The sequence below is a fragment of the Rattus norvegicus genome, chromosome 12 (genome assembly GCF_021556685.1).
Source record: "Rattus norvegicus strain SHRSP/BbbUtx chromosome 12, alternate assembly SHRSP_T2T, whole genome shotgun sequence".
Classification (NCBI taxonomy): Eukaryota; Metazoa; Chordata; class Mammalia; order Rodentia; family Muridae; genus Rattus; species Rattus norvegicus.
In genome coordinates, this window is record NC_141545.1 from 27,438,815 (window position 1) to 27,455,936 (window position 17,122).

Genomic DNA, 17,122 nt, shown 5'->3' on the forward strand with positions numbered 1-17,122 from the left:
GCTGACTTCTTCCCAAAGCCAGCATCGTGGGTGGGAAAGGGTGGGAAATTCCAGTCACATCCTCCCTCTAGCATGAGGCTCTGGTTCAGATCCTGCTGTGTACATGTGGTGCCGGCCAAGAGGTCGGGTAGCCCCGAGAAGCAATGCTCGGGTACCTAACGTTCCCGTTGGGCACCACTCTGGCCTGCAGGAATGTGGGTGGGCTGCGTGGAGAGAGATACATGGGAGCCACGGGAAGCTGAATGAGCCTCTGCCGTCATTGGGAGGCCGAGTGGCACCAGGCAAACCAGGGCACTACTGGAAAGGGAGGACATGAGCGATCGTGGCTGGAGCCAGGATCCAGGGAAGTCCTGTGTGAATGACGGTAGACTGTTCTTGTGTTTTGAAGGGGAGGAGTGTCATTAAATGGCTCATTAAAGGACGCTGTCTCACCAAAAACAGATGACCATTCATTCTGGTCATCTCTTCCTCTCATGCTGTTGGTGGTCCCGCACAAACTAAGGGCCATCTTGCCTAATGTTGCCTGCATCCCTCCTGGCTACCGTATCGCACATCACACCTGGGCCCCCCTAGTAGCCAGTAGATTGCACCCTGAGGGACCTCAGACTCCTCAGCCTTCCCCTCCCGGGAGTATCTGTCGACTCCTGAGCCAAGAGGGTACCAGAGGGAGGCTGTTGTCACCACAGCAAGGGTTTCCCAGAAACCCGAGCCTCCTGGGCAGGGGGCGGGGCCGCCGCGTCTCCCCGCCCACCGAGCCCAGGATCGATTAGTGCTCTGCCCATTAGCGCGGAGCGGCAAGGCGGCCTCATCAATATTTTAAGGAATGACCAGGCCTTGGGGTCCGGAACTGCTCACTGCTAGCGGGGGTTGAAGACGGGCTTTTTTCCCTCCCTTTTCCTATTGTCAGCGCTATTTTTACTACCGGAAAGCCGTCCACCCCCTCTGCTGCCCTGTCTGCGCAGTGACTCTGTCTGAGTGTCTGTCTGGCCTTGAGGTTAGTCAAGGCAGTGGCTTTGAAAGACCATGAGCAGGGGGATCTTAGTCAAGCTGTCCCTGCCCTGCTCTCGCGACCCCTCCAAAGCCCCATCCCACTTAAGAACAACAACAAAGCCAAAAAGCTCTGGGGATAGCTGAACGGTGGGGTGCCTGCCTGGCATGCATGAAGATCTGGCTTCCCTCCCAGTCTGATACTGCACACCTGTAATCCCCGTACTGCAGGAGCCTTGAAGACAAGAGATCAAGGTCCTTGTCGGCAATATAATGAGTTCGAGGCCAGCCTCAAGTACCTAAGAGACTTTTAAAAACAATAAAAGCAGCGTTCTTTCCAGGCGAGGAGCCAGTTAGGGGAGCTAAGATCAGACAGACCCAATTGTAGTGAAGAGTGGCAGACGCTGGACCTTTCTAGTACCTAGGGACCTACCATCCCCCCACTCCCCACCCTCCCACCCCCCCAACCCCGGTCTAGTAGGCTTTGTCTATCTCTGCCCAAAGAGCTCAGGATGTTTTCATTCCTTACCTGTCCCAGGTCCTCGTTGGGTGGCAGCTGGTCTTCAATGTCCAGCGAGTGTACTTTCATAGCTCACCCAGCCCCTGCTCCGGCCCTCTGTTACACTGATAGAGAAACCAAGGCTCCGGGGAATGGGGTATTGGGCCAGGATGGAGCACACTCCTCCCCGGGCTGAGTCACTAGGCTTCTTCTAGCACCAGGTGCTGCAGGAGGAGCGTTGGGATATAACCACAGACACCAGAGGTCACAGGCCACAAGGACATGTGAATTCCTGTCTAGTACAGAAACTTCCAGGAAAAGGCAGGGTTATCGGCTCAGGAGTGGGTAAGAGCACTGGCTTTGAAAGCATGAGTTCTAATCCCCAAGACTGAATGTGGCCATATGCACTCTGACCCCACTACAGCGGGCCGTGGGTCTGGCTGGCTACCAGTCTACCACTGAGCTCAATGAGAGAATCCTGTCTCAATGAAGTAAGGGGAGTGAGGGGGGAGGGTATGGTCGTCCTGTACCCCCCCCACACACACACACACGATAGGGCTTGTAAGATGACTCAGTAGGTAAAGGTAACTAAGCCTGACAACCTGTGATCAACCCTTAGAACCCACACAATGGAAGGAGAGAACCAACCCCCATAGACTGGGCTCTGACTTCCACACATAGGTTGTGATGCAGGCATGCACGTGCGTGCGCGCGCACACACACACACACACACACACACACACACACAAGTGTAAAACTAAAATAGAAGGTTCTATACACCTGAAGGCCAAGGAGAAAAGCAATCCAGGCAGAGATAGGAGGGGAAAGAGACCAAGGTCAAGGGGCTTTAATTCATGAACCTTCTAAGCCAGTCCCTAGTGGGGACAGGATGACATTGTCCACCCTGCTTCCAGTACCCTGCTCTCTGGCCCTGCTTTCCCACTGTGTGAACCCACGATCATCTGCACACTGATTGTCACACACTGCTGATCTCCACAGTGAGTGGGAAACCTTCCTGGCCAGAGAAGATGGGGACAGTGCCTGCTGTGGCTATGATGTTTACTACCTGAGCCATTGGTCTGCCCTTCTAGGGAGGGGTGAGCCGTTCCTTCTCCAAGTGAAGCTCAGAATTATGTAAGGTCAGCCGAGGTCAAGAACTTCATTTCCTCCCGGATCCGGCCCCAAGGGCTGTTGGGAGCAGCACTTCCTTGTGTGGGTCCATCGGTCTGCAGTGCCTCCCTGTGTCTTTCCTGTGTGTGAGTTCTGGACTCCCTGTCTATAGGCAGAGAATGTATTGGCCTCTCTTGATACATTTGTTTCTTTCTTTGATTTCATTTTGAGATCAAATCTTGCCTAAGCTGGTCTGGAATTTTCTATTAGCTTGGAGTAACCTAAGACTTCCAACCCTCCTGCCTCACCCTCCTTGGTTTTTTTTTTTTTTTTTTTTTTTTTTTTGAGCTGAGGACCGAACCACCCAGGGCCTTGCGCTTGCTAGGCAAGTGCTCTACCACTGAGCTAAATCCCTAACCCCCTGCCTCACCCTCCTAATGCTAAGCTTACAGGCACATGCCGCCCAGGCTGGCACAACTGTCTCCTCTAAGACCCTCCACCCTAAAGCTAGGCTTATAATCAGGTGCCACCACACCCTGCTTCCCCTGTTCTCTGTAGCCTGGGACACAAGACAGCTAGCTATACTGGCCCATAAGCTCCTGGCCTGCCGGTGGGGTTGGAGAAGAGAGGGCAGGAAAGATCCAGCCACTCTCCTGCTTAGGACACAATGCACCTCTCAGAATCTTGGCGGAGTCTAATTTCCACCTGGCTTGGGTGGGGCCCTACATAGGCCCTGTCCTCCGTGATTCTGTTCCTTCTCCATTCAAAGGCTTTCACAGCCATCAGAAGGGACAAAGGGAAGCCTAAAACCCAGTGCCAGGGCTGACCTCCTAGCAGCCTCCACACAGGCCCATAATTAGCCTTCCGATGCTCACCCATGCCATCACACAGAGTAGGAGATGCCCTGCTGGGTAAGTGCATGGACTTGGGGCAGGCCCTCCTGGGTTTAGCAGTGAGTCCTTCCATCCTTCTTGGAGGTCGTGGTGGTGGTGGTGGTGGTGGTGACGGCAGTGGCCTAGCAGGTACAGTCCCTACTTCCAGGGAAAAGAGTGAGTGACAGGAATCTGAGATATGACTCAGGCCTTCCTTCCGCCCACAAGGACAACCCGTGCCAGCCGGAGAGATAGACTTAAAAGCAGGCACAGAGCACAGCACAAGTGGTAGCTTGCTAGAGGGACACTCATGGAAGCTTAGAAGAGACACTTGTCGCGCAAGGCCCTGGGTTCGGACCCCAGCTCCGAAAAAAAGAAAAAAGAAGACGAAGAAAGAAAAAAAAAGAGAGAGACACTTGTGCCAGCCTGGACAGAGGAAGTCAAGGAAGGCTTCCTAGAGGAAGAAGTTTCATTATGGAAGGATGACTAGGAGTTGGGAAACAGGGTAGAGTAAGGGTCAGGCATCCGTGACGCTCATGAGGACCCAGCGCCCACCTCTCTCCACTTCACGGACTTCGCACACTGCCCTCTGATTTCCAAAAGTCTCACCGCAGTCATTGCTCCTTCCGTGGCGCCACCTTTGTCCTATCTATAGGTGAGAAACCGGTCATTTTTCTCAGGCACTTCTGCCCTGGTTGGATCCTGTACTTAAAGGGCGGTTGCTGTGGCCTAGGGAGGGAGGGGATTCCCTTGTGCCCTCTGGCCCTGAGGCTCCACTGATGTTGTCAAGAAGTCGAACAGCTATTTTTACCTAGAGTTTAATTATAGGGCTTGAATGCCAGGGGAAATCTCAGGTGGGGTTCCCAAGGGCTGTGGAGCAGAGGCAGTCCCAAAGCCAAAGAGATCCTGTGAGGACAGGTGAGAGCCTAAGTCTCTACAGAGGGACAGGTGCTGCCCCTCAACACTCCACAGGAAACTGGCCTCTCAGCGGGGGTCACCAGCAGGGCCTGCACCTCCCTACTTAGTTTAGTTTCCTTTTTTTTTTTTTCTTCACTAACTTAAGGTCAAAGTTACCAAAGGAAAATGGATGGAAGGGCTGGGAAGCTCAGTGGTAGAGTCACTGCCTAGAATCCCCCAGTGAGGGGCTGGGAAGCTCAGTGGTAGAGCCACTGCCTAGAATCCCCCAGTGAGGGGCTGGGGGCGTGGCTCAATGGTAGAGCCCCTGCCTAGAATCCCCCAGTGAGGGGCTGGGGTGTGGCTCAGTGGTAGAGCCCCTGCCTAGAATCCCCCAGTGAGGAGCTGGGGTGTGGCTCAGTGGTAGAGCTCCTACCTAGAACCCCCCAGTGAGGGGCTGGGGACGTGGCTCAGTGGTAGAGCCCCTGCCTAGAATCCCCCAGTGAGGAGCTGGGGTGTGGCTCAGTGGTAGAGCTCCTACCTAGAACCCCCCAGTGAGGGGCTGGGGGCGTGGCTCAGTGGTAGAGCCCCTGCCTAGAATCCCCCAGTGAGGGGCTGGGGGCGTGGCTCAGTGGTAGAGCCCCTGCCTAGAATCCCCCAGTGAGGGGCTGGGGGCGTGGCTCAGTGGTAGAGCTCCTGCCTAGAATCCCCCAGTGAGGGGCTGGAGGCGTGGCTCAGTGGTAGAGCCATTGAGTAATATGCAGCAAGGAGGAACTGGGTACAACGGAAGAAAGGAAACAAATGAGGGGGCAGAAGTGGCAGGTTGTGTTCCCAGGGATGTTGACCACAACAGGGGACAGGAAATAAGTCCCCCAGATGACTACCTGACACGCACTCTGCAGTTTACCCATTCTAAGTGGTAAAAAGATGGGGTTGCCTAGCAACAAAGTGGAAGAAGCTGGAATGAAGAGACAGCTGGGATTTCTAGATTGGTCCAGTGGGGATGGGAGTTCTGGAAGGAACAACAGGCAAGCTACCATGAAAAGGGGGGAAAGGGGTCCTAAGGAGGTGGGGTCTTAACACCAATAAGAAAAAATGGTCATCTTGGAGTCATATGGGAAGATGACCCCCGAGGTCCCAGGGTCAGGAAGAGCTGAGGTAAAGCCCCTAGAAATGAGTGTAAGGTTCTTGTCACTGTAACAGGTACCCAGGAGCAACATGAGGGAGAGAGGACTTATTGGGGCTCACAGTTTCAGGGGTTAAGGGTCAGCTGGCTCCTTAGTTCCTTGCTCAGACAGAACATGGTGGGAGGAAGGGACGGCACAAACAGCTCGGTCCGGCCAGCCAGAGGAAGGGTGAGAAGGTGATTGAGATGGGATCCCCAGGGGCACCCTCAAGATGGCTCGGAGGTTAAGAACACTTGTTGGTCCTGGAGAGGAATGAGTTAGGCTCCCAGCACCCACACAGCAGCTCACGACTGCCTGTGACTCCTGCTCCAGATAATCTAACCCTCTTTTCTCCAGGGCTTGGGGACCTTGGAGGGGTTACCCCAAAACTCATGAGGCACCATTTGAAGATGTCTGTCCCCTCAGCCTCCTTGACCAAAATGAATGACCTGGGGTGTTTCTCTCTCTCTCTCTCTCTCTCTCTCTCTCTCTCTCTCTCTCTCACACACACACACACACACACACACACACACACACACACATCATCTGCTACCTCTGCATCTATCACGTGCACGCTAGTTGGTGGCAGCCTGCGCCTCCAGCCTCAGCAGGCACATGTGTGTATACAGCCTCTGTGGTGGAGCCTCCCCAGGGAGCCCTGTGACTAGGTAGGAGTACTGACCAGAGGATTCAAAGTCATTTTAACTGTGGGTGGTGGTACACACTTGGCATCCCAGCACATGAGATGTGGAAACAGGAAGAGCAGAAATTTAAGGCCATCCTCTGTCACATAGGGAGTCTAAGGGGCGAGCCTAGGCTACATGAAACTCTGTTGAATGAGAGAGGGGGGGGGGAAGGGAGAGGGGAGAAAGAAAGGAGGGAGGGAGGGAGGAAGGAAGGAAAGAAAAGAAAGAAAGAGAAAGAAAGAAAGAGAGAGAGAGAGAAAGAGAGAGAGAGGCAGGGAAGGAAGGAAGGAAGGAAGGAAGGAAGGAAGGAAGGAAGGAAGGAAGGAAGGAAGAATAAGCACTTACCAACTTTTTTCCTCTCAGTCCGAGGCTGCCATGGGACCAAAGCCATGAATGGTGCCACCCCCGGCTCGGCAGCCGCCCCCGCCCCAGTCCCCGACTGGAGGCAATTCTGCGAGCTGCACGCTCAGGTAGCTGCTGTGGACTTCGCTCACAAGTTCTGCCGCTTCCTTCGGGACAACCCGACCTACGACACGCCTGACGCTGGGACCTCGTTCTCCCGCCACTTTGCAGCCAACTTCTTGGCAGTCTTCAGCGAGGAAGTGCGCCGCGTGCTGGGGACAGCAGCTGACACCATGGAACCCGAGCCTGCGGTGACCTCCGTGACCTCGGCGCTCAAGACTGCAACCTATGGCCACTCTCGCAGCTCCGAAGATGTGTCTGCTCACGTGGCTACCAAGGCCCGTGTCCGCAAAGGCTTCTCACTGCGTAACATGAGCCTGTGTGTAGTGGACGGAGTGCGCGACCTATGGCACCGGCGCGCATCCCCAGAGCCCGAGGGTGGGGCCACCCCGAAAACCACCGAGCCTGTGTCCGAGCCTCGTGACAAATGGACGCGACGTCTGCGGCTGGCACGAACCCTGGCAGCCAAAGTGGAGTTAGTGGACATCCAGCGCGAGGGCGCACTGCGCTTCATGGTGGCAGATGATGCAGCCTCCGGCCCTGGGGGCACGGCACAGTGGCAGAAATGTCGCCTGCTCCTCCGAAGGGCTGTGGCCGGAGAGCGCTTCCGCCTGGAGTTCTTCGTGCCACCCAAGGTGTGTATCTTGGTGCATGTTGCCAACAGTCTTCCCATCCCTCTTGGGGGCCCGTTGACCTGCAGTCTATGGGAGCCTCAGGTGGGTCCCTAGGACTTGGTTTGGGGATTGTGTGGCTCGATCTGATTGACAGGTTTTTGTAATGTAGCATCTGAAGTCAGGGAGTAACAAGGTACTATCAGACATGTCCCCTAGAGGCCTGTGTTCTGCTCCATGGCAATCAGAAATCTGCGAGCTGTGCCAGGCTCCAGCTGAGCCCTGCCCAGTGGCCCCTCCTTCCTATCAAGAGACAGAGGGGTTTTGCCAGCTACCAGCATCTTGATTGCCACTTGGAGTACGCTGCCCCAGCCTTTATTGCCCGTCAAAGTTCCACTGTGGTAGGGGACAGGGAAGCTTGGGGCCTGCTCCAGGGAGGCCAACGAACCTTGATTGAAAAGTTCAGATACTGAGCGTGTAGCTCAGTAGGTAGAGTGCTTTCCTAGGACTCCTGAAGCCCCGAGTTCCAGACCCAGCACCACATACTGCCAGAGTGGTGGTCGTGCACTTGGAAACAGGGGGATCATAAGTTCAAGTTTATCCTCAACTACAGAGCATGTTGAAAGCTAGTTAGAGCTACACAAGACTCTGTCTGGAAAGAAGCCAACAGTCTATGCAGAGGAGCCTGCCTGAAGTCACACTGACAGTGGGTGGCAGATAGGGGCTAATTATACATCACCGCATAGCCGGTCGCCAGAATGAAAAGCGACCGGTAGAGTCCCTTGAAAACTAGCATGGCAGCCGGTAACACCCAAGACCTGACCACGCCAGGGATCAGTCTCCCCAGCGACCTCCTAGACACCTTGAGTGTTTATTGGGAGCTTGACCTCTGGGCTTCCCCTCAAGGTGCAGGAGTGAGAGCTGCCCAAAGGGAAAAGCCAGGGGCCACTCCCAGAGCACGCTAATGAAGAGATCTCATCCCAAGTCCCAATACCCCCAGATTTCCCACAGGACTTTTAACCCATACCCAACCTGAGAAAATGCCACTAAAGCAAGGCTACAAACATAGACCAAAGCCTGGTGAGGAATGGCTGGCCTAGGGTCACCCAAAGGGCAGGGGCAGAGGCCCGAGGTTTCCCCGTCTCTGGCTTTGAGTGGCAGCTCCAGCTGCTGCCCTCTAAATAGCTGTGCTTGTGACCCTGGGGGAGAGGACAGCAGCTGGTACCCTCTCCATCTTTCCATTGATCCCCACAGAGTCCCTGGCTTCACTGTGGGCAGAAGAGTCCCGGAGGGATCACTGAGCTCTTCCTTTCTCAACTTTAAGACTAACAGGCCCCCAGGCCCTGCCCTTGCTTCAGGCTCTCAGAATAGCACAGGAGAGACCATACAAGTGTGGATCATTCTAGAGCGTGTTAGCCATCTTCTGTTGCTATAGCAAAATACTACAGTCCAGAGAGTGTACTTTTAAAAAAGGAGAGGAAAGGAAAGGGAAGGAAAGGGAAGGGAAGGGAAGGGAAGGGAAGGGAAGGGAAGGGAAGGGAAGGGAAGGGGAGGAAGGAAGGAAGGAAGGAAAGAAGGAAGGAAGGAAGGAATTGGGCTTGGAGGTATACCTATAATCCTAGCATTGGGAAGGTAGAGGTGGGAGAATCAGGAGTTCAATGTCTTCCCTGACTATATAACAACTTCAAGGCCAGCCTTGAAGTGAGAGAGAGAGAGAGAGAGAGAGAGAGAGAGAGAGAGAGAGAGAGAGAGAGAGATCGGTGTAGCTGGATTATAGGAACCACACGTCCAAGGTCAGGAAGCTGTCTATTCTACCTCCGTGAAGGTCCACTTGGTTTCTCACAGTAGGGCAGAGGTCAATCTAGAGTGACGTCACTTTATAAGAACCCTTTCTGGTCAGATAACTAATCAGGTTCTCTACATTAATAACTACATTAATCTCCTCCCAACATAGCAGCTCCAATGATCACCGGGCTTCCACTAGGCCCCACCTCTTAAAGGGTCCACCAACTGACAAAAAAAAAAAAAAAACAAAAAAACACAGGGGCTGGGGATTTAGCTCAGTGGTAGAGCGCTTACCTAGGAAGCGCAAGGCCCTGGGTTCGGTCTCCAGCTCCGAAAAAAAAGAACCAAAAAAAAAAAAAAAAACCAAAAAAACAAAAAACCAGTTTTTAAACATTGATTTGTTGTTCAGGGGGCGATAAACATGGAGGTCAGCTGACGACTTGCGGGAGCCAATTCACGCTTCCACCACATGGGTCTTGAGGATGAAATCAGGTCATTAGGCTTGCTGGCAAACCCCTTTCTCACCAGCCCTTTTGTTGATATTTGTTGAGACTGGCTCTCATGTAGCCCACACAGGCCTTGAACAATTCATGTAGTCATAGATGACCTTGAACCTTTTTTTTCTTTTCTTTTTTTCGGAGCTGGGGACCGAACCCAGGGCCTTGCGCTAGCTATGCAAGCGCTCTACCACTGAGCTAAATCCCCAACCCGACCTTGAACTTTTAATTCTCCTGCTTTTCATCGCCCGAGTGCTGGGTGTATAGGCATTTATCACCACACCCGGGTTACACGGTGCTGGGGATGGAACCCGGTGCTTCTGATGTTAGGCTCCTCTCCCAACAGAGCCATGACAGGCTCTTAGTTTTTCTCTCTTCCCACCCCATCTTGCAATACACCATATTGGGAACCAAACCACCAGTCCATGAACCTTTAGGGAGCAAACCCCTGCCTAGAATCTCCCAGTGAGGGGCTGGGGGCGTGGCTCAGTGGTAGAGCACCTGCCTAGAATCTCCCAGTGAGGGGCTGGGGGCGTGGCTCAGTGGTAGAGCACCTGCCTAGAATCTCCCAGTGAGGGGCTGGGAGCGTGCTCAGTGGGAGAGCCCCTGCCTAGAATCCCCCAGTGAGGGGCTGGGGGCGTGGCTCAGTGGTAGAGCACCTGCCTAGAATCCCCCAATGAGGGACTGGGGGCGTGGCTCAGTGGTAGAGCCCCTGCTAGCACTTAGTGAGGGCTTACGATAGGTTTCCCCACTGTATCAGTGCACTGCTTCTGATACCCACATACCAATCCAGATCTCTCTGGTCCATTAGAGCTGCCTGTACCTGAGGCTTTGGGAGCTTCAGTCTGCAGGTTCAGGGTGTACCTGAGGCCTTCACGTTTCTTCCCTATCTCTTGATGTCTCTGCCCAACTCAGATCTCCAGCTTCCTGTAACCTCACCTATGCCAGTATCAGTGACTGAACCCCAAGTCCTCTTACAGCACCCAAAGAACATTAAAACTAGCCCTCTGCCTTTGGGGCAATCACCAGGAAAGTACTCAGGCTGGTTAGAAACCTTCACAGGGGAAGCTTCTGGGTCCCCAAGGCAGAGAAACTTGGACTGCAGAAAGCAGTCAGCAGGTGACAGGAACTAAATGAATTAAGGTAACTGAGGTAGATATAGGGAGAGGCAGGTAAAGTGGGAGACCTTCGCCTAGGATCCCGAAGTGAGGGTCTGGGGTTGTGGCTCAGTGGTAGAGCCCCTGCCTAGAATCCCCCAGTGAGGGGCTGGGGGCGTGGCTCAGTGGTAGAGCCCCTGCCTAGAGTCCCCCAGTGAGGGGCTGGGGGCGTGGCTCAGTGGTAGAGCACCTGCCTAGAATCCCCCAGTGAGGGGCTGGGGGCGTGGCTCAGTGGGAGAGCACCTGCCTAGAATCCCCCAGTGAGGGGCTGGGGGCGTGGCTCAGTGGTAGAACACCTGCCTAGAATCCTCCAGTGAGGGGCTGGGGGCGTGGCTCAGTGGTAGAGCCCCTGCCTAGAATCCCCCAGTGAGGGGCTGGGGGCGTGGCTCAGTGGTAGAGCCCCTGCCTAGAATCCCCCAGTGAGGGGCTGGGGGCGTGGCTCAGTGGTAGAGCCCCTGCCTAGAATCCCCCAGTGAGGGGCTGGGGGAGCGGCTCAGTGGTCCAGCACTTCTGAGTTCCCTAGTGAGTGGCAGAGGGGGACATGGCTCCCAGAATAAGTTGACTTCCTGCTTTGGGTAAGATGTTCTGGAGCTTAGCTCCCACCTCAGCAGGGGTGTCGGAGCTGGGTGTGGTCTGTCTCCAGGAATGGATAGGAGGGAACTAGCATTCCAATGCCACCATTATGGGTTAAACCAGGGGCTTCAGCAGGGTTCCTTAGGAGGATCATTCTGTGAAGGTTCCTTTATACTCATGCTGGGCCCCACAGTTCCTGGCTTCTTCCCCTTAACCTCCCCAGACTGGCCTGAGGCTGACATTCCCGGCAGGACTTGGGCTCTGGGACAGGGACTTTCTGAGGAGGAAAGGGAAGGGCCTCATATCTGGTGCTTGGGAATTCTTGGCCACCCTGGACACTGTCCAGCGGGCCCAGGCTGGGCTTATAGCAGTGACTGACAGTCTCAGCTGATCTCATCTTCACACCAGCCTGTGGCTGGGGCTGGCCAACATCGGACAGGTTTACAATGGCGCCGTCAGCTGAGCCCCTACTGGCTGGAGGTGCTGTGTTCCTTCTCTCAGCCTAATGTCTGAGGCCGTCTGTCCTGATGTAGTTGTAGTTGTCCCCTATCCCTCGTGCTGGGGTATAATCCAGGACTTCATGCTTGCTAGGCAAGGGCTCTACCACTGAGCCACCCGCCCTGCCCCTCACTGGGGGATTCTAGGCAGGGGCTCTACCACTGAGCCACGCCCCCCAGCCCCTCACTGGGGGATTCTAGGCAGGTGCTCTACCACTGAGCCACCCGCCCTGCCCCTCACTGGGGGATTCTAGGCAGGGGCTCTACCACTGAGCCACGCCCCCCAGCCCCTCACTGGGGGATTCTAGGCAGGGGCTCTACACTGATGTGGCTAAACCTCCAGCGCCAGTTCCCCACACCCCCCTCAGCTTTCTTCATTTGATACAGTACCTCTCATTTTTTTAATGATAACTGCGGTACTCTACTTGTATAATCCCCGAAACTCAGGAAACTCAGGAAGGATTGCTCCGAGTTCATGCCAACCTGTGCTACATAGTGAATTCTGGGTCAGCCTGTGCCACAGATTGAGACCCTGCGGCGGGGCTCCATGGTAGAGCACTTGCTACGCTGCATGATATCCTGGGCAAAATTCCCAGTGCCAAAGGGAAAAGAAAAAGAAAGGAAGAGAGAGGAAAGAAGAGGAAGGAAAGCCTCATGAAGCAGGCACACTGGGTAGGCAGGCTAGGTAGGTAGAGCAGGCCTGGTAACATACGCACTGGGTGGGCAGGCTAGGGAGGGCAGGCACTGGGTGAGCAGGCTAGAGAGCACTCTCAGGTCGCCGGGCTGGGGTTCAGCAGCTGGACACCCTTTCATCTCTAACTTGCTGTGACCGTGGGAGGAGGACTCTTGCCCTCTCCTTCAATGTCTCCAGGCTCTAAAATGGAGCTAGTGACACATACCCACGAGCATGGCCTTGGCAGGATTGGCTCCTGTGAGGCACATATGCAGGGAAGTGGGGCGGGAAATGCAGACATCTTCTAAGGCCTCCAAAGTGTTCCTCTCACTGTCCTGTCCTCTGGCCTCCCAGGCTTCCAGACCCAAGGTCAGCATCCCCCTGTCGGCCATCATCGAGGTCCGAACCACCATGCCCCTGGAAATGCCTGAGAAGGACAACACATTTGTGCTCAAGGTGAGACCATGCTGTAGTCTCAAGGTCTGTAGTTGACTTGGACCACAGCCCTACCCAGCTTGAGCTCATTCCAGGGGTGCAAGCCAGACCATCAAAGGGGGAATAAGGAAGGAGTTCCCATGATACGATCCCAGGACAGGTGTCCATCGCTGGGGTAGGGCTTGACCTGGGTCTCAGTTCTGAGTTCTAGAGCAACATGGTTGATGGTTGGCCACCTGGGTCTCTTTCCATTTCTATCTATCTATCTATCTATCTATCTATCTATCTATCTATCTATCATCTATCTATCTATCTATCTATCTATCTCTATCTCTAACTTATATTTGTTTTATTGTTTTATTTTATTTTTGATATTTTAAGACACAGTTTCTCTGTGTAGCCCTGGCTGACCTCGAACTCTCTCTGTAGGCCAAGCTGGCCTCGAACTCACAGAGATCTGCCCGCCTCCCGCTCCTGAGTGCTGGGATTATAGGTACACGCCACCACCGCCTGGCTACACTTATTTGCATGTTTGTGTGCCTGGAGTCGGCTGAGAGAACTCTCCCCTTCTGGGATTCAAATCCAGCTTTTGAAGCCCGGCACCAGGCACCTTCACCCACTGAAACATGTCACCAGCTCAGCTCTGTTCTCTATTTCTTCTTGGGTCTGAGTAAAGGTCATTAGGGCCGCCTTCCCCTCCTTTCCCTCTGGAGCCAGACACTCCCACCTCACACTGGTGGCCAGCTTGTTGAAGTTATGCAAATGTCTGTACAGGCAAGTGGAGTGTGGGAATGGCCCTGGTCCCTACAGAGGGTACAGAGACACAAAATGGGTGAGAGGCACCCCAGTGGGTCTGGGAGCCTTCTGTCCTTTCTCCAGGCCCATAGCACTGGGGTGGCCTGTGGGGGCTGCTGAGGACATGGGTCCAAGCTGCTAGGGTTGTGGTCAGGACTTCCTGATGGATCCAAGTCCCCTCCAGGAGGCCAGCTCCTCCCACTTGAAGCTGGTCAGAGCCCCCAGCATCTTTGGCAAGCCTTACTGAGCGTCTGTTTATAAAGCCACAACTTTTATTCATTGGGTTAATGTGTGCCAACTCTCTGTCCTCAGTTGTCCCCTCAAGACTGGCAGCTGGGGACACAGCCCCTGTCTATCTGGTATTCTCAGCTGCCGGGTGGTCCTCAGGCACCCCTGAAGCAGAAGGACTTCCCTGCCAGCCCCACTGAGCACCTATTTCCCTGTCAAAAAGAGGAGGCGCTCAGGGTCCTCTTAGCCCAGTACTACATTTTGAGAGCGTGCACAGCACAGGGAACAAAGAACGGAAGGACTGGGCAACCGACGGTCATGGGTTCAAATCTCAGTGCTGCTTCTGGCTGCCGTGGAACTTTTAAGCAAGTTGTTCTGTCTCTCTGAGCGTCAGGCTTCTCGTCTATAAAATAACGATTATACATACAACTCTCACGGGGTTGCTAGGAACTCAACAGACAAGGCACAAAGAGCACTGGCCACCACATGGCCACGGCAACAGACTCTCAGTCACTAAGGCCTGGGATCCCCTCAACTCTGATGGGCCAGCTGGCCTCCCCTCTTGCCTTGAATGGTTTCTGGGATGTTGGGGCGTGGGTTGAGCATGCTAGGTCTCCTGTCCCAGGGCCTCCAGAGCCTGCATCTCCTCCCCTATATGGCTTTAGGCTGTACCTGTGAGACCTAGCATAGGGGTGGGCAAAGCTATGCAAACCCTTCTGCTCATTGGTCCTGGGGTGCTGAGCCCCCTCCCCCTGCAGTTGGAGAGGTTTCACCAGGGCCACTCTCATCCAGGTGGAGAACGGAGCGGAGTACATTCTGGAGACGATAGACTCACTACAGAAGCACTCGTGGGTGGCTGACATCCAGGGCTGTGTGGATCCTGGGTGAGTATTCTGGAGGCCGGAAGATGGCAGCTGGAGAGGTGGAGAGGTGCCTTGTCCTTTCCTACCCAGAGAGCAGGCTACCAGCAAGGGCAGGAACTAAGGAAGAACAGTTTTCCCTAAGATGGGCAGAAAGATCAGGAGTCCAGGGTCATCCTCAGCTACATAGCTAGTTCAAAGCTAGCCTGGGCTACATGAAAAATTGCTCGCATGCACCTGTCCACCCATAGGCACACACGCATACGCATCATTTTTTAAAGAAAAGAGTTGGATTTTGATGAAGCTGGCACGCTGGGAGCTCTGTGGCATCATAGTTGGTGTCATGGTTGGCACTTCTGGTCAGTTGTAGACAGGAAGAGAGTGACTCCACTGTCCAGGGGAGATAACCCTGGGGGAGCACTTGGTAGCCATTTCTTTAATAGAATGGAGTTGGAGGCAGGGACAGATCCATTTGAATAAAGCTCAGTTGGGTCCTGGGGACTTTACAGACCTCATCCCCAGAGTGCTTGTCAATCACTCCCCTGTTACTCTGATGGCTGCCTGTTCCAGAGACTTTCCCGTCGGGGTCAGATCTCTTTCTGTGGAATTTAGACCTGGGAGGGCATCACAGGGGCTGCCTGAGCTCCACTGTCCCCCACTGGTATGCATGAGACCTCAGGAACAAACCGCAACCTCAGGGAACACTACGTTCACAGTGGACTCACCGTCGGTCACTCACACCGTGGTCAGAGAGGGTGAGGGACGGGACAGAACTTGCTGTCCCAGCCCAGGCTCTGTGGCAAGATATGTTGTGCCTTCTCCACAGGGACAGTGAGGAAGACACAGGGCTGTCTTGTGCACGGGGAGGCTGTCTGGCCAGCCGCGTGACCTCCTGCAGCTGTGAGCTCCTGACAGAAGGTAGGAGGGGGGAGAGCTGGCTGGAGTTCTGGGGGACGGTGTTGGAGGTGGATGAGAGACATGCTTCCCCCCCCTACTTCCCCTGCAGCAGACATGCCCCGGCCCCCAGAGACGATGACAGCAGTGGGTGCTGTGGTTACAGCTCCACATGGCCGAGCTCGTGACACCGTGGGAGAGTCCCTGGCTCACGTTCCCCTGGAGACTTTCCTGCAAACCCTGGAGTCTTCAGGTGGTGTCAGTGAGAGCAATAACACAGGTACCATTGGGGTCCCCTCCCCCTACAAGGACCTATGTGGAGCCTCAGAAGTGGTGATATTTTAGCCAATTGTGTTGACGGTGGTTCTGGTTTTCTAAGCCAGTATGAGCACCTGGCCTTTCCCACTGTGCCTGGTTTTTACAGAGTCACAGACCTGGGGATGGTAGCACACACCTATAATCCCAGCACTTGGGAGGCTGAAACAAGAAGATCTACATGGGTTCAAGGCTAGCCTGGGTTACATAGTGTAAACGTAACTTTTATTCACCTGAGGTGATTGTAGTCTCAGAGGCTTACGGCCTCATCTGCTAACCTAGACCTAGGCCTGTAAGCTTCTAGCCTCCGCACAGTCTTATCCAGGCCTAGAATATTTTCAGCCTCTGGGACTCACTGCTGAAAAAGTCACTCCTTCCAAGTTCTTTCTGAACTCTTTCTTGCTGGCTGATCAACTCAGCTCTCCTGGCTCAAAACCCCTCTCTACACTAACCGATTCTATCTGTCTTCTCTCTCAGCCTCTGACTGAATTGTTCTGCCTGACCTCAAACTAAGCCTGGCAATCTGCTCTAATCTTCTGGCTCCTTCTCACTCTCTAGCTCGTTCTGTCTTCACCTGGGTCTAATTTGTTCCTTGCCACCTGTCTCTGCGCTACTCTCCGTTAAGTAACCTCTCTTCTCTCTTGTGAGAGAGTTAGGCGTATCCTGTTCTGTCAAATCTTTCTCTGATTCATCACTTTGTCTGCCACTCAATTAGACACCATTTTCAAACATGGCTGCTTCCTTGTACAAACTAATGTTACCTTCATTGTTTGGGATTAAAGGTGTGGGCTAAGGGCTGAGGTGCACCAGCCACAACTAGAAATCGTTTTTGTTATTGTTTTGTTTTGTTTCCTTCTGGTTAATAGCAATCTCGGGTTCACAGTGCGACTGTGTATCCTGCAGCAACATAGTGAGATATTGCAAAAGGAAGACAGAGAAAGAGACAGATGTGGGGGTGGGAGGGATGTGCTCATATAGATAAAGGCACAAAAGGCAGATTGGTGGCACAAGCCTGTAACCCTGGCATTTGGGTTGTAGAGGCAGGAGTTCAAGGTCACCCTTGGCTATATGACAGCAAGTTAGAGGTCAGCCTAGGCTGTAAGATACCCTCTCTCAAAGAAAAAGG

General features: G+C 54.0%; 1 protein-coding gene across 8 annotated transcripts in view; it reads left to right on the forward strand.

The window, feature by feature from the left end:
- Sh2b2 (SH2B adaptor protein 2) overlaps positions 1-17,122 on the forward strand; it is a 30,787-nt gene that overhangs the window by 8,590 nt on the left and 5,075 nt on the right. For 3 of the 8 annotated variants that reach the window (XM_087577529.1, XM_087577532.1, NM_053669.2), the window contains 5 exon segments: positions 6,578-7,311; positions 12,824-12,925; positions 14,720-14,811; positions 15,614-15,705; positions 15,794-15,961. In XM_087577529.1, the coding sequence (XP_087433655.1) occupies positions 6,578-7,311; positions 12,824-12,925; positions 14,720-14,811; positions 15,614-15,705; positions 15,794-15,961 (1,188 nt within the window). 8 annotated transcript variants of the gene reach the window in all.